Source organism: Sphaeramia orbicularis, chromosome 11 (assembly GCF_902148855.1).
Source record: "Sphaeramia orbicularis chromosome 11, fSphaOr1.1, whole genome shotgun sequence".
Lineage (NCBI taxonomy): Eukaryota > Metazoa > Chordata > Actinopteri > Kurtiformes > Apogonidae > Sphaeramia > Sphaeramia orbicularis.
The window spans coordinates 16,491,518-16,507,136 of NC_043967.1; the positions used below are offsets into that span (position 1 = coordinate 16,491,518).

The 15,619-nt window shown below is 38.3% G+C and overlaps 1 protein-coding gene across 2 annotated transcripts in view; it reads left to right on the forward strand.

Annotated features, from left to right (window-relative positions):
- The first annotated feature begins 7,408 nt into the window (after positions 1 to 7,408).
- LOC115428786 (oxysterol-binding protein-related protein 3-like) overlaps positions 7,409 to 15,619 on the forward strand; it is a 27,971-nt gene continuing 19,760 nt past the window's right edge. For both annotated transcript variants that reach the window (XM_030148004.1, XM_030148005.1), the window contains exons 1-2: positions 7,409 to 7,521; positions 15,148 to 15,339. In XM_030148004.1, coding sequence (XP_030003864.1) covers positions 15,277 to 15,339 — 63 coding nt within the window. In that variant the 5' untranslated portion in view covers positions 7,409 to 7,521; positions 15,148 to 15,276. The remainder of the gene's footprint in view (positions 7,522 to 15,147; positions 15,340 to 15,619) is intronic.

The window sequence follows — 15,619 nt, forward strand, 5'->3', positions numbered from 1 at the left end:
AATCCCCTTGCTTATACAAAAACAATCATACAAAAGCAATTCAGTAAAATTAACCCTATAAATAATTGTAGTTAAAGCAAAATGTGATGGAATTAGACATGTAAAATGCCCGGAGGGTAAAAATACAGAGAGTTTACAATCTTTCTAAGAGCTGTTTGACATAGCAGATGCAGAGTGATTAAAACTATATATTCCAATCTGGGTAAAACAACGCCTGAACTTGCAACATAATCCAGTCATATGAGCGTATACTGTAAGGGCCAATGTTAAAACACAGGAGTGATATGATATAGGGGTGTAAAAAACCAGCTACAGTCTTATAAATAAGTAAAATGTAGGATATGTCACACACGCACAGAGCTTATAATGATGTGTGTTTTAATCATAACAAGTAATAAATCTATGTGCAGAGTAAAACATGATGTCCAATTGATTAAGAGCTGCATCTGAAGCCTGCATTAATAATATGTCACCATAATCCTAATCCAATGATGATGATAGATAAATGCTATCGAGAGACAATTACATAATACACACAGCACTAAAGACAGACATGCATTAGTTCAGGGTGTTGCCTCTGCTCATTATCCCTTCTTTAAGGTCAAATGTCATGTTGCCATAAATAAATGACAGACTTTGCCTTCCATACTGACTGACAATAAGCAGCACACACTGAGCAGAGCGGTAGAGAAAACAGAGTGGCGACACTTCCATAGAGTCTCACTGGAAAAATGGCAGACGAAATATGGACCTACTTCCAGGTTCTGGAGGCGTGAATAGTTCCAAACATTAAGTATTGCAGTCGGAACACATTAATTTCTATAAGTTATAAGCTATAAATTAATAAGATATCATCATCTTTCAAATTATCAAGTGTATTTCCTGTATTTGCGGACATTTTTGTTGTAAATTCTGTTTTCTTTGGTATGTGTTTGTATTTGTATAAACTTATATCTTATACAACTGTTATGTTCGATTGTCAGCTGTAGCCTGATAGTTAGCTAGCTTGACTTCACCAGCTGTTGAGATGTAACCACTATAACTACAAATTATGGCGTTTCTAAGGTAAGGTAACGTTAGTACAAATTTGGTTATCAGTGGGCTTTATTACCCTGCCCCTCCGAAAGGGAGGCAAGGGGTATTGTTTTTGGTTCAGTTTGTTGTTTGTTCACACTCTAGCAGCAAAACTATTGGTTGAATTCATACCAAACTGGGTTTATAGACTGCCAGTGACCCAGAATAGATGTGGTTACATTTTGGAAAAAGTAGGTCAAAGTTTAAATTTTTTATGATTTTTTAAATCTTTTTTCTTCTCTCATTTACTTATAATGGGTGAAATTTTAAATGTCCATGAAAACATCAGTTTTGTTTCAATTTACTTCAAACCTGGCACATATATAGAAACGGTTGATATGCTGACATCACCACACGCACATACATGATAACATCCACTGGATCGATGCCAAAATAAACTACAATACATGCAAGGGGTGGCATTTGTTGTGGCACCACTTGTTTTAGTTATTTTGCTGAACCTGATGGTGTTCGGTTAAGTTTATCAGCTGAGGTAATGTGCTAATTAGTGTCTGTGGGTAGAAATATGGGTCCACTTTGCCAGTTATTTTATTCTATTTGTAATTTATTAATGTTTCATAATGGCATGTGATGCCTGTAAGTAGTTTTATTCGTCCTGTGCTCATTTCGTATACCTACTTGCTGTAGTTATGAAGCTAGATGGCTAACTTTATGTCAAGTTTAAAATTTTTCAAAGTAATAAATGCAGTCCTTTTAGTGGTCAACCCCACTACTCAAAAGAATAACTGACACAAACATACATACAGTAGTGGAAATATACTTGTGTGTGGCTTATTTTGATATTTACCATGCAATAACGCACTCGCTGCTGTCTGTCCCATAGAAAAACATGACAGTGTGAAGTTTGTTTTGGAACTTTTGAGGCTTACATGAACCATGTGATCACCATAGCGGCAACATCAAAGCGTGTCGCAACTGTCTCTCTATGGTTCTAACACTGAGGCTTTAGTACAAGCTCCTTCAGTGCAGTAACCACATCTGACCTGCAGATGACATTGCTGTACACATTCTGCATGTACTCTTCTGTGTGATAGGGAGTGTGACAGAAACGTGATAGGCGATAGGCCTATAAATAGTTTTACCAGTATACACAGACTTAGAGTGTAAGCTATCTCTACTCATTATTGTATTGATGAGTGTCTCATTGTTTCCCTGATCTGTCCTTTTTAAAAGATTCAGACTGTTACGTAAACAATATGTAGTTATTAGGAGTAAGAATGCATGAGTAATGAAAGGCTTTTTTATTTTTACTTTTTGTACGTCAATGCATATTCTCATTTGCTGCCTTAATGTATGTTTATTTGTGTAGACAGGTGTGGTTCAGTGTGTAGTCCTTTCAGGCATGCCAGGGTGTGTTTCTGTCTGACTACAACTATGCATTCCTTTGATCATACAAGGAAATCCACCTGTGTTGACAACAAAATGATAAAAATCTTTTCTTCCTTTCTGTTTCAACATAACACAGCTAGATGTCAGCAATCAACAATGACTCTCAGTCAGCCTCACATGCCAGTGAACTCTTATCGTCGTCATTAGCTTGTTGATTCCAAGTTTCAGGACACACCCAACACACTGACTCTCTCTTTCAAAGATATTTTTTCCCCCCTGTTTTATGTGTTTCCTTCTCGCTGTTGCCATGGAAATAAGCCCCGGCAGGAAGTGACAGTCATGCAAAGAAGGAAATTTGTTTTGTTGAGTAAACAAATCTAAAGCTTGAGGGTGGTACAGAGAGCTCCAAGGGCAGTCGGCTGCACGGCTGGCGGCTTTCTCTGAAAAGGGTGTTTGGAACGGTTGACGGGCAGTAGAAGCAGAAACTCATAAACACATGCTCGCTCACTCACCCACACACTCATTCCGTCTGGCTCCAATCATACGACTTCTCACTTACTCATTGTTTCAGAAAACAGTCAGAAGTTATGGATGAAACATCTTTTGCAAGTAAGAAAAATCCCCATCAGGAGTGTGTGGTGAAGTCAGACAGATTATGTTCTTACAGCTGTTATATTTCAGAGCAGAAGCAGCAGGACAACAGGAGCAGTTATTTAAAACACACTACAATACCACAAAGTTCTAAGTTGTGGATGCTTTGTTTGTTTCTAATAATAATCAGTGTTGTGTGTAATGAGTTACAAAGTAAAGCGTAACAGTGACGTAACTACTTTTTTTGGGTAAAAAGTAGTGTAATGCGTTACTACTGAAAATTTGGTAATGAAATGTAGCTCCTTTTTCAATTCGGCACAACGTTACTTTTCTTAGGGACAGATTTGACAAGTGTCACATACAATTTTTTCCCCAAATTTTTTTACGCCCTAAGAATTATGTGCATGCTCCAAACTGCTGGGCATGTGCAAACGCATTCTTTTCACTGGAAACATCCGATAGTGAAACAGCTCCAACTGCGTAATAGTCACAGGCTCTCATTTCAATTCGTTTCACCAGGTAACTAAACAAGAGTTGGACAAAAAATAATAAGCCCTTATGTATTCTGTGTTCACCTATATGCCCATAAGACGTATGGAGGCTATGTTATTTCATATAGTTTAATAGGGCTTAGTGGTGGTGTTAAAACCTATAGTAGTCCAATGTTTTTTTATGTCAAGTGCTCTGTTCTGTGTAACGTAAAAGTAATGAGTAACATAAAAAGTTACTTTCAATAGAGGGTGACTAAATAAAGTAATGGATTATTTTTCAAAGAAGTAACGAGTAATGAGCAAAAGTTACTTTTTAAAAGTATCTTCCCCAACACTGATAATAATAGATGACTGTGTAAACATCCTAAATCTCTTATAGACATCCTAAATCTCTTATAGATGTTCGTTAGGGGCTAAACGGTTTACAAACTTACTAATCATCGTATGACAGACGTCTGCTTTTCATGACTCCTGAGTCAGATATGGCTCTTCAACCACTCTCCAGTCGCTCTCTTTGAATCTGTCCAAAAAAACCCAAGGCAAATATGCAAATAAAAAAATGTATTCATTTTTTTAACATTCAACATTTTGCTATTGTTGTAAGCCTAAAATCATTCTTACTCGTCCCGCTATAAAAACGTGTAATGTATGAAAGATTTTTTAAAATTTCATCATCAAAAATGTATGTCTTTTATCTCTATCGCTCTCTCTTTTTCTCTTTCTTTACCCTCTCTCTTTCACCCCAACTGGTCAAGGCAGACAGCCATCCTCCAGGAGTCTGGGTCTGCTCGAGGTTTCTGCTGTTAAAGGGAAGTTTTTCCTCGCCACTGTCACCAGTCACAAGTGTTTGCTCCTGGAGGATTCTGTTGGGTTTCTGTAAATTGGCTTAGAGTCTGGTTTTGACCAACTCTATATATAAAGTGTCATGAGATAACTTTTTTTTGATCTGGCGCTATATAAATAAAATTTGATTGATTGAGTGATTTAATTGGTTTTCCCCTGTAAGTCGCTTTGGAAAAAAGTGTCTGCCAAATGCATAAACATAAACATAAACATGTATGTGTTAGGTCCTTTTTTCTGCCAAACCCAGTAGCCCAAACACTATTTGCATACACTAGTGTATTTCTGGTAAGCCTTGACATCCCAGTAGATATTTTTCTGTAACACAAAGAATCCATTTTGTGTTTTGGAAAATGTACCACAGAGTAAAATTAATAAGAATCTGAACGCTTTTCTTGATGTAGTTGCATGATTTCATACATAAGCCAAACAATGCATTACTGTAATGAAAAGTAAATATAATAAATAATCCAAGTATACCTATATATGGAATTTTTTTTATTTTTTTTTTCAAAGTTGAAGACATATTTGTTTCTTTTTCTCTTTCAGGTCAGACAGGTTCATTAGATGGTGAATGTTGGTGACTATTTCTGCGCTTATTTTCTAACATTTAACCCCCTTTACTGGCAATGTAATGACCACACAGTGACACATTAACACACAATAGAGCGTCATATGGTACATGTGTGATTTTAGGTCACTTGAACAGCTGTGTCTTACCAGCCCTGCCATTGTTTGATGTTAAACAATGTTGTTTTTTGCCAAACCTTGTAGCCCGACCTCCACTTTTTCTTAACTACTGTACTTCTGTAATGTTTTCACTACCTCAGCAGAGCCACCAAGATTATCAAAGACTCCCCTCACCCCAGGAACCACCTGTTTGAACTGCTGCCCTCAGGCCACCACTACAGGTCACATAAACCCTGGACAAACAGACTGAGGGATAGTTTGTTCCCCAAAGCTACCACTATGATAAATAACCAAACAAAACATCAATAGAACACCCGCAAGGACACCATTGTTCACTGCAATAACCTCACCATACCCTATAACATGTGCAATATCTGTCTAATGTTGACAGCCTTCTATATTATTTTATCCTTTCACTCTATTTATCCTACAGTATTTATTTCTCATGTCATTTGCACTTTTTCAATACTATTTTTAAAAAAATAAATATTCCTAGTTATACCTCTATCTTTTATTTTTCCTAACGTAAATAAGTGTGCCTTCTACTGCCTTTTGTTGTGCCTTGTAATTTCTTGCACTAAGCTGGAGAGCTCTATCTCAATTTCGTTGTACTTGTACAACGACAATAAAGAGATTCTGATTCTGACTCTGACTTGTGGTAAGCCTTCACATCCCAGCATATTTTTCCCTGTAGCACAAAGAATAAATTTTGTGTTTTGGAAAAAAGCAGCCCTAAATATATTCAATACAAATCTCAACTCTTTTCTTTATTGTAGCTGCATAATTTCATACATGCACCAAACACTGAATTACTGCATCTATCTACATAAAAATATAACATTTCCTCAAGGCTCAGGACAGATATGTTCCTTTTTCTCTTTCAAGCCAAAGTTATTCATTAGAATGCAAATGTTTTCCCTGTCTTGAGTTTATTTTTAACATTTGAGCCACTTTTATTAATTCAAAACCACTCTGCACGTATAATATTAATGGTTGGAGGGTAGTTGCAGCTTATTTCAGGATGTTATACTTGTCAAAGCTGTATCAGACTTTAGGTAATATAAAAATTAGTTTTTGTTATTATTATTATTATTATTATTATTAATAATAATAATAATAATAATAATATAGTAATATGTAATATACAGAGCTATGCAAGAATGGAACAAACTACCGGAACACATCACACAAGAAAACTGTAAAATGAAATTCAAGAAATCAGTCAAGAAGCCTCTATTGACCATAAATGATTGATACTTTGGCTAATTGAATATATGTACTGTTTATACTATACTGCTACTGAACTAAAGGAGCTGTCGAGTCTGTATTTTGTCTGTTATTTATTTTCTTTTATGTTATGTAGTATGTGAAAAATTGTTTTGTATGATTATATTGTACGTTATTTGCATTGACCAGTTGTAAAGATTATTGTAAGGACCCCAGGAAGAATAGTTGTAGCTATGGTACAGCTAATGGGGACCCGAAAGAAAGAAAGAAAGAAAGAAAGAAAGAAAGAAAGAAAGAAAGAAAGAAAAAGATGGTACAGCCAATGGGGACCCTAAAGAAAGAAAGAAAGAAAGAAAGAAAAAGATGGTACAGCTAATGGGGACCCGAAAGAAAGAAAGAAAGAAAGAAAGAAAGATGGTACAGCTAATGGGAACCCGAAAGAAAGAAAGAAAGAAAGAAAGGAAGAAAGACAGAAAGAAAGAAAGAAAGAAAGATGGTACAGCTAATGGGGACCCGAAAGAAAGAAAGAAAGAAAGAAATTAGGACAGACAGACAGAAAGAAAGACAGAAAGAAAGAAAGAAAGAAAGAAAGAAAGAAAGAAAGAAAGAAAGAAAGAAAGAAAGAAAGAAAGAAAGAAAGAAATTAGGACAGACAGACAGAAAGAAAGAAAGAAAGAAAGAAAGAAAGAAAGATGGTACAGCTAATGGGGACCTGAAAGAAAGAAAGAAAGAAAGAAAGAAAGAAAGAAAGAAAGTATTGGTATAGTGGAAGGTGACCCAGTTCATTAGTTTGTTTTTAATTTCCACCTGTTGCGCAAAGTGAACGTGTGAGAATATAAAACAACCACGTCATTGAGGGTGTAATGTCCATTCAGTGATCCATTAACACACACTAGAGCCTCACATGTGGTATAAATGTGATTTTAGGACACCTGAACAGCTGTGCAGGTTTGTCTTACCTGCCCCTCCATTGTTTGCCGTCAAACTCTCACCTGTACGTGTTTCTTCTTCTGCTACGTCATCTCGCGGTTCGTTCAGAAACGGAGAACCGTGTCAGCCCAGCCTCTAAAACCCGCCCCTCCTGATTCGACTCGCACCTGTGATTGGCTCCGAGCAGCGTCGGTTACTCCTGCCCACCGCCAAAGCCCCTCCCCCGTCCACATCGCTCGGTCATTGAAGCTCGGAGCGGCAGCCCCGCAGCCCGGTTCAGCCGCCCTTTACCACCGACATAGGATGCTGTAGCTGTCACCTAAGAACTGTAAGCGTCTTCTTTTATTTGACTGTCCCAACTTGTGTGTAAATGTGAGCTGGCTTTGTGGCTGCTGTGTGGCTTCCGTTTGAATGAAGTGTCGGAGTTGACTGCTCCTGTCGTCTGTCGGTTTGAGCCTCACATGAAATGTCCTTTTCGATAGAATTATTAATGCACTTCCTCGTTGCATTTTAAGCTTAATTAATGTTTGCTAACCCCTTGTGCAGATTAACGTGATGTTTGGCTTTTATGGCGGTGATTTGGCCGCTTGGTTGTCGACCACATGGAATATGTTGGACGTTTTTTTTTTTTTTTTTTTTTTTTTTTTTTCTGCTGACAAGTTTGTTTGCTGGCTGCTGACAACAGGAACTCGGGCTGTGAAAGTAAACGGGACACCTGTGGTTCCAGTCTGGACACTTTACCCTCATTAATGGATTTATGTATGCCACCAGTGTTCATTAGTTAGCTTAGTATATCATCATTAGCATTTAAACTGCATGTAGCCTGATAAATATTGATGTTATAACGTCAGTCTGCAGAGCTCATGAGTTTAAGTTATTGTATGCAGTTTGTCTGATGTGTTGCATAGGAGAATATGCACTTATACATAGTACAATGTAAAGTGAATTTTTGCATCTGCAGCCAGTAATAACATAGAGATTACACATGCACCATACAGGAAAAAAATATAAATTATATCTAAATGTAAAATTACAAGGACTAGCTCTAGTGTATAAAAACAACTTACAGTAATGCAGATGTGAGGATAAGGTGCATGATACAGTATTTTTTCCCTTAAAGTAGTCCTGTTAAGGGTCAGAGTTGAGCAGACAGATGGCTGTTGTGTTGCATTTTATGGCTAACTTCACAGAAGCCCATGTTTGTATTGCTCACTACATCAGACAATTATTATGTATTCATTTATTCATGAAATCATCCCGAGCCTTTCAGAACTCTCACCTCGGGCTTTCGAGGTGTTTTGTTTTTATTATTTTAAATCAGTACTATTCCAGACAGGGTCATTTTATGCATGAGTGGTGATGGCATCACTGTCACTGTGGCATTCACAGATAGTCTGTTGGCACACTCTTCAGTTAGTGTAAACAAAACTGAGAAGATCAAGTTGTTGTTGTTTTTTTTTTGTTTTTTTTTTTAAAAATCTTCTCAACATCTACCATGAGGTTGAAAGTTTATATGATAAACTTGACTCAACAGTAGATCTATCTCCATAACCAAGTTCATTGTTTCATTGAACAAGTTGTAAATTCTCACATTGCAACCCATTTAGTGTGCAGATTTTTGTGTTTCTTGCTATTTTATGCAATTTAAGCCTTAAGTCTAGTGACATTTATAAAATAAAGTCTTCAATACAGAATCTATAGTGAAAAATAATCTTCAGGTGCAGTTACAGGAGTGCAGTGAACAAATTGCTGTAAATAAATATAGTATATAGGAAAATTCTTGTTATTTTTACCCAATTTCAATACAGTGTATCTCATCAGTGAATTTTCTACAGTATTATGAATGATTTGTGTTTAAAACAACTACAAATATTGGAAAATATTTTCTTTTTGTTATGAAATTGCTTTGACAGTAAGAAAAGATGCTTATTAGCTGAAAGAGTAAAGATTGCACTATAATGTTTGGTTTGTTTGTTTATTTATTTTTTGTTGAAACAGATAATTATGATTTTTTTAAGATAGTGTTTCTCCTGAATTTGGATTTGTAAAAACAAATAGTTTTGAATGAAACCCACCTTATGTGCAGCCGGATGTAAAGTGGCCTATATGATTATCGAGGCTTACCTGCCCCCACACCTAAGTACAATCACACCAAAATCTACCTGCATGGTAGGACCTGGACATGGTGTGTATAAGTTTACACACCAAATCTTTGCCATATAGCTTACACCCATCAGTCAGACTGCAGCCACGCCTTCTCACATGCTTAGTGCAGTGGTGGTGTAAAATCTGTTGTGACCACGCCTTGTGTTGGGGTGCATCTACCTTCTCAAAGTACCCTTGAGCAATACATTGTGGCTGAATCCTCACCATTTCCACAGGGCATTCTTCAGAACAGCTCACTCTGCATTGTGATGATCTCAAGCTGTAAGTGGATTGCGCCACAAGACATACAAAGGTATTTCACACAGCTGATTGCTGTTTATTTCCACTGCAACATATCTGGGCGTCAACATCCAGTGTGGCCGACTTGACTCACTGAGTTATCTCTACGTCACTCTCTCCTTGACACAACACCCACTTAAAAGCTGGTAAATACGGAGTCCTTCCGCCTAGCACATGTAGGGGCCACTCTGAGAATAGTCTGTCTGGGATCTAGTTTGTTTTTTAAGGTTATAGGATATTGTGCCCTACTTCCAGCCAAGACTAATGTGAAATCATTTTCAGCTGGTAACGGCACAGGTTCTATAAATAGCCCCATGTTTTATGCCCTCAGATTTTCCATAAAGAACAAACAAACTGAACATATTCTCTCTTTTCTCTTTTTTTTTTGTTGTATCCATAGCAACCTGTGATTGAGCAGTAGCACAAAGTGTCCGTTGTCTCAGCAGGAATGTGACAGAAAGACATCTTTTGTGAAGTAGCTTTTCAAAGATACATTGGTCAAGAATCAGAGTGCATGTGGGCCCTCGAGCTCCCTGTCTGCCTGTCTCCTCATATACTGCTGAATGGCATATTGAGGCTGCTTCACTCACTGATGCCCAAATTAGTTTTTCTCTGCCTGCACAGATGAAGAGTATGTGGAGTTGTAGAGTATTTTTAACAGTATGGCTACACATATGTTACTATTAATAGTGGGTCCACTCATTCAGATGTTTTTAGGAGTCAGATAAGATAAGATAAGTGCTGCTGCCACTAACCAACCCAGGAGCATATGCTGCCACACAGTACTTACATTATTTAGTTAGAAAGTTGGGTGTTAATGGAGGAAGTGGCCTGATAATATTGCCAGATGCGGGTCTATTTAAAGGGAATCATGTTGGCTCTCAGTTTGATAATCTGTCGATCATGAACGGCTCGATAATTCTCTGAAGAAGCTTAACCAGGAGATTCTGGCGTATTAAATAGATAGAGTCACAGATGGGCCATCTGTGACGACCTTTTTGCCGCCAGTCAGTAATGGGAGGATGTACAACTATGTGATATGTCAGGTTGATGGCAGTCCTGCTGTTGAAGGAATGTATAGGCAGAAAGCAGATGGAATGGCTGCTGAATCAACGTCTGTCTGTGTGTTTGTCATGCCAGGACTGGAAACTCCAGCCTGACAGATCCTTAGGCTTCAGCCTCATTGTCTTGAGATTCTGCCATGGAAACTGCAGAAAAGCAGACAAGGCTTTGCTTTACGAAAGCCACAGGGATTCCTTTAAAAATACAGCATGCGTTGCCTGTAGCCACATTTAACTCTTAAAGGAAATAACAATGGACCCTGTGACCGGTTGAATTATTTGTTTAAGTTTAGGTGAGTGATACTAAGAGTTTGCTCTGCGGGCGTTTTTGAGAAATCAGTTTCCTTTGCAGCCTGTTTGGAATCCTGAGCTCATTGTTAGCTGGTGAGAAGCAGGAGAGCAGAACTTATTTTCTCTGACTTGGGTGAATTTGCATCTGCTTTTTCCCCCTGAAGCTGTGGTGCACCTTAGACGCCGGTGAATTTTAGGGGAGATGTCTTTTTTTTTCACTCTCTCTATAAGGGACTTGTTGGTACTTTACCTTCACTGCAGTGAAAAAAAAAAGTGAAGCGGGGAGAAAGAGACACTGAAGTTAGATTCATTTATTGTGCGTGGGTTGGCTGTATGAACAAACGATACAAAATATGTGGTTTTTCAAAGTCTTCTTCACAGTCGCGTACATCTGAAATAGAAAATAAATGCTGATGTGGAAAAAAAGAAGTAAAGGTTATACTAAGAGGTCAATTTGCATCACCTTTTCATCACCTTCAAGCCTCTTATTCTCCTCTTATTGGCCCTTGCCTTGAGACTGATCCCTTTCCATCTTAACAGATCATTTACAAGGTGTTGTGTCATTAATGATTGACTCTCATTACACAACACTGAAGGCAAAGCCCTGCACTTCTAGTCTTACAGTGCAGTAGCCTCAGTGGCGTATAGCCCTACAGTAATCACTCAGTGGAGGTAAGTAGGGCGCTCAGTGGGACGTTTAGGGACTTGCATCATTCGGTTTCATTTACAGATTTTACTGTGCATTTGTGACAGATTCTGCTCCACAGCTAGTAGGCCAAACATAGCTTTCACAAATGAGTTAAATCCAGTGCTCTGAGGAAGTGACAAGACGTGGTAACACTTCAGCACCAAAGTGAAGGCAATTTCTGAGGTTTAACTCTAAGGAAGTGTTTTGTTGCAAAGTTTGCTGCTGAGTTGTGTGAAAGGGAAAAGACTGTGGAATGGAAACACGGTCAGGTGTGTTATGTAAACTGGTGCTTCTCATTCACCACTTACTGTGTTCAAAGTATGTCTTTATTTTGCAAGAGCATCCACTGGAGTTGGATATTAACACTGAAAACCCTAAAGTCCCACACGCATGTTTATACGGTGTGTTTTATATATATACATCCCTCTACAGATATACATGTAAATATGCAGGAGCTGTGTGTAATGAAGGCCGTTTTTTTTTAAATTTCTTCAATCTTAAAAAACAGTTTTGCATGTAGGCATGTAACAGCTTGAGCCAACTGAGTTTTCTAACTTAACGTGGTCTCAAATATGTTGTCTCTTTTCATCAGTTTGTGCTACAGAGCTGTGAAATAAGTGGGCCATCCCTGTGTTTTCGGTCTGCTTTTAGCTCAGTGTTGACTGTAGCTAGCTGTGTGTTATGGTGTGTCGAGGGTATCGAGGCACGGAGCACATTCTTTCCTGTTGATGACTCACGTCCTGGGCATGGTTCTGACTGCTAGTGAGGCTTTAGGGAGTGACAGAATACACACACATTCACTCAAACCACTAGACCATTTGCAGAGGATGTAGTTAGCAGCACCATCCAAACGTAAAAGTTTATACAAATTTGCTCGCATGAAAGGACACAGAGACTACAGGGATTCCTCACTTTGTTAAACCAGCGGATTTTGTTGTACCTGCTTACAAGTGCTGCCCACGTCAACGCAAACGCACTCTGCTTTGTTTTTGCAGTTCACAAAGTATCAGCATAGTAACGCAGTGGCTACAAAGCATACGAAGTGGAATACAGCACCAGGTCGGGACTTGTCATTTGTGGCAAGAAGAGGAATGAATGTTACATCACAGTGTGAATGGAGCATTCCCTCCCATTCAATCATAAACATGTACCAGGACATGCTGTACAAATCCAGACACATGAGACTGTTAAACATGGCTGAACATAATGATTATTGTCACTGCTCGGTCTATAAAACGTCAGAAATGCTGAAAAAGTGAACAACAAAAGCCTTAATTGGTCCCAAAGCCAAAGGTCTCAAATTTACTGGAAATAAACCATAAACTTTTCATAGCTAAGATGGAATCAGAGAAATTGTACTTTTTTCCCTTAAAAGTTACTGAAACCATCGGCTATATCACAATAGTTTCCATCGACGACTTGAGGTGCACAATTAATCTATTCACAAAGTAAGCCTATACAATGTCTAGCTACAGGATAGAGGTGTAATGGTACAGAAAAATTTCGGTTCGATACAGGTGTCTTTGGTTTAATACATTTTCTATACGTTTTCAGTACAGTGGAGACCAGTGAAGGGGGGGGGGGGGGGGTGCGCTCCATAACTACTGAAAGTGAAACTTAACATACTTCAAACATCTGACCAGGCTTCTGTGCCTCTGTTATACTCTCTGTTGTCATGTTTACCCCCCCTTATGTGAGCCCCAGCCTCAGAATACAGTGGGGGGTTTTTGCAGCGGCGCCACTGCCGAATATAGGGGAAACCCTGCACATTGGTTCTGCCTGCTGTCACCCTGCTTCCTGTGTGTTTGCGTTCTTCACATAGGCTACACACTGCAAAAATCGAAATCTTACCAAGTGTATTTTTCTCATTTCAAGTCAAAATATCTCATCACACTTAAAATAAGACATAATCACCTAAAGAGTAACTTTTCAGTGAGATATAAGAACTTATTTTTAGGTAATAGATCTTGAAAATATTATTTCAAGAAATCTTACCAAGATAATTCTTGAATTAAGCAAAAACAATCTTGAATTGAGCAAAAAAATCTGCCAATGGAACAAGTGAAAATTATCTTGGTAAGATTTCTTGAAAAAGATTTTCAAGATCTGTTGTCTAAAAATACGTTCTTATATCTCACTGAAAAGTTACTCTTTAGGTGATTATGTCGTATTTTAAGTGTGATGAGATATTTTGACTAGAAATGAGAAAAATACACTTGGTAAGATTCTGATTTTTGCAGTGCATGTATTCATTTGGTACACCTCCATATTGTATCGAAGGTCCCAAACCAAAACAATTCAGTACAAAGGAGTGCACTGTTACACCCCTACTACAGGAGGATTTAGGGTGAACTAATACCAAAAAAGGGAAAAATACACACAAACCGCTGTTAATAATGTCGATTATGCAGGCAAAATAAAAGTCTCCACTTGAAAACCATTATAAAATGAGTAATCCATACATTTTCCTTTAGAACCAAACAAGTATACTCAATGTTTCTTTATCAAATTGTGCAGTTCTGGCAACAACTATTCAATAAATTGTTGTAGCTCTACTGTTACACATATACAGGGGAAGTAGAAGAGTAGTGTAATATGACTAACATGATTACAACAAGTTTGTGGACCCCAGCTGGTTTCACTACAAAAGAACGCCTTTACCTGCTTGAGCTACAGTGAAGGTCCTTTATCATCCGGCTTTGTCATCATGAGCCTCATGTGTTTCGGTCCATATAGTGTCACATCTGCATGCATACGAGACATGAAACTACACACAAACCAAACTCCTTTGGCCTGTCATTTGGTCAGTAAAGCCTCACAGCTTCACTTAGCAAATGATAGTCTTGTTTGTGTGACGGTCTTCAAATTCCAGAGGGATTTCTCATCACATGCTTGTTTACAATGGGACCTTTGATTATTATTGATCTTCTGCTAATAACATGGTAGCAGAAATGGTAAATGGGAAAGATTTGTTGCCTTTTTTTTTCTGTGTGCAGCAAAGCGTGTACATGAATTCAGTCTAATGCAAAAGAGTTAATGAGAAAACCAAGTGAATTGCCATCCCTTAGTTTTCTCTTTGCATTTAATCTCTAGCTTTGTTTAAAAATAAGTAAAATGGACTGGAAAGTGCATGATGGAATGACACACAGTTTGAAAGATAGTCCATGATTTCTGTGTCAATCTGTTTGCACTACCGTTTGTAAGAATATGAAAAAGTCTCCAAAATAAAGCTGTTCATCTCCTGTTTAAATATTGTTGAGTCTCTGAAGGAGATGCACAGCTGTCATTCTCTATCCAGTTACATAATCAAATGTTTGTAGTATAATTAACCATCAAATTTCTCTACAAGCTACCACTGTGCTTCCTGTGCAACCCTCGTCTGCTCTCGTGTGCTGCGTCTGTTCTCTTAAAAGTATGAGTAACCTTTGTGCTGCTCTTACGTCACTTTGTTTTTAACCTTTCTCTGCAGTGCTGACTGTTGCGGTGTGGCCTTCAAAGGTCAAAGTGATGCTCCTGGCAGCTCCACTGTGATCTCAGTCGCTGCAGTTTCCACAGAGACAAGTCAACAGTGGGCAGAGAGCGGTCAAGTCGCAGGAAGATGACATCGCCGTCGCCGACTCACAGTGACAGCAGCGGCTCCTCTAAACATGACAGCAACCAGGTACGTGTGTGTGTGTTGACGTGTCTTTAGAAGAAAAAAAAGGCAACTGTTTCAACAATGTTTACCTTCTCAGTTAATTTAACCAAACCTCAGATGTGCTACATGCGCCACGTGTCATCCTGAGGCTTTGTGGGTTTGTTATAACTGTGTAAATCTGTGTAGGTCTCAAGCTGAAATACGTACACTTATTTAGCAGTTTTTTAGAAATGACAACAATTACATCCATTAACGCACAAAAAAGTGTTGACCCTCTGAGACTGGAACATGCACCTGTTATTTA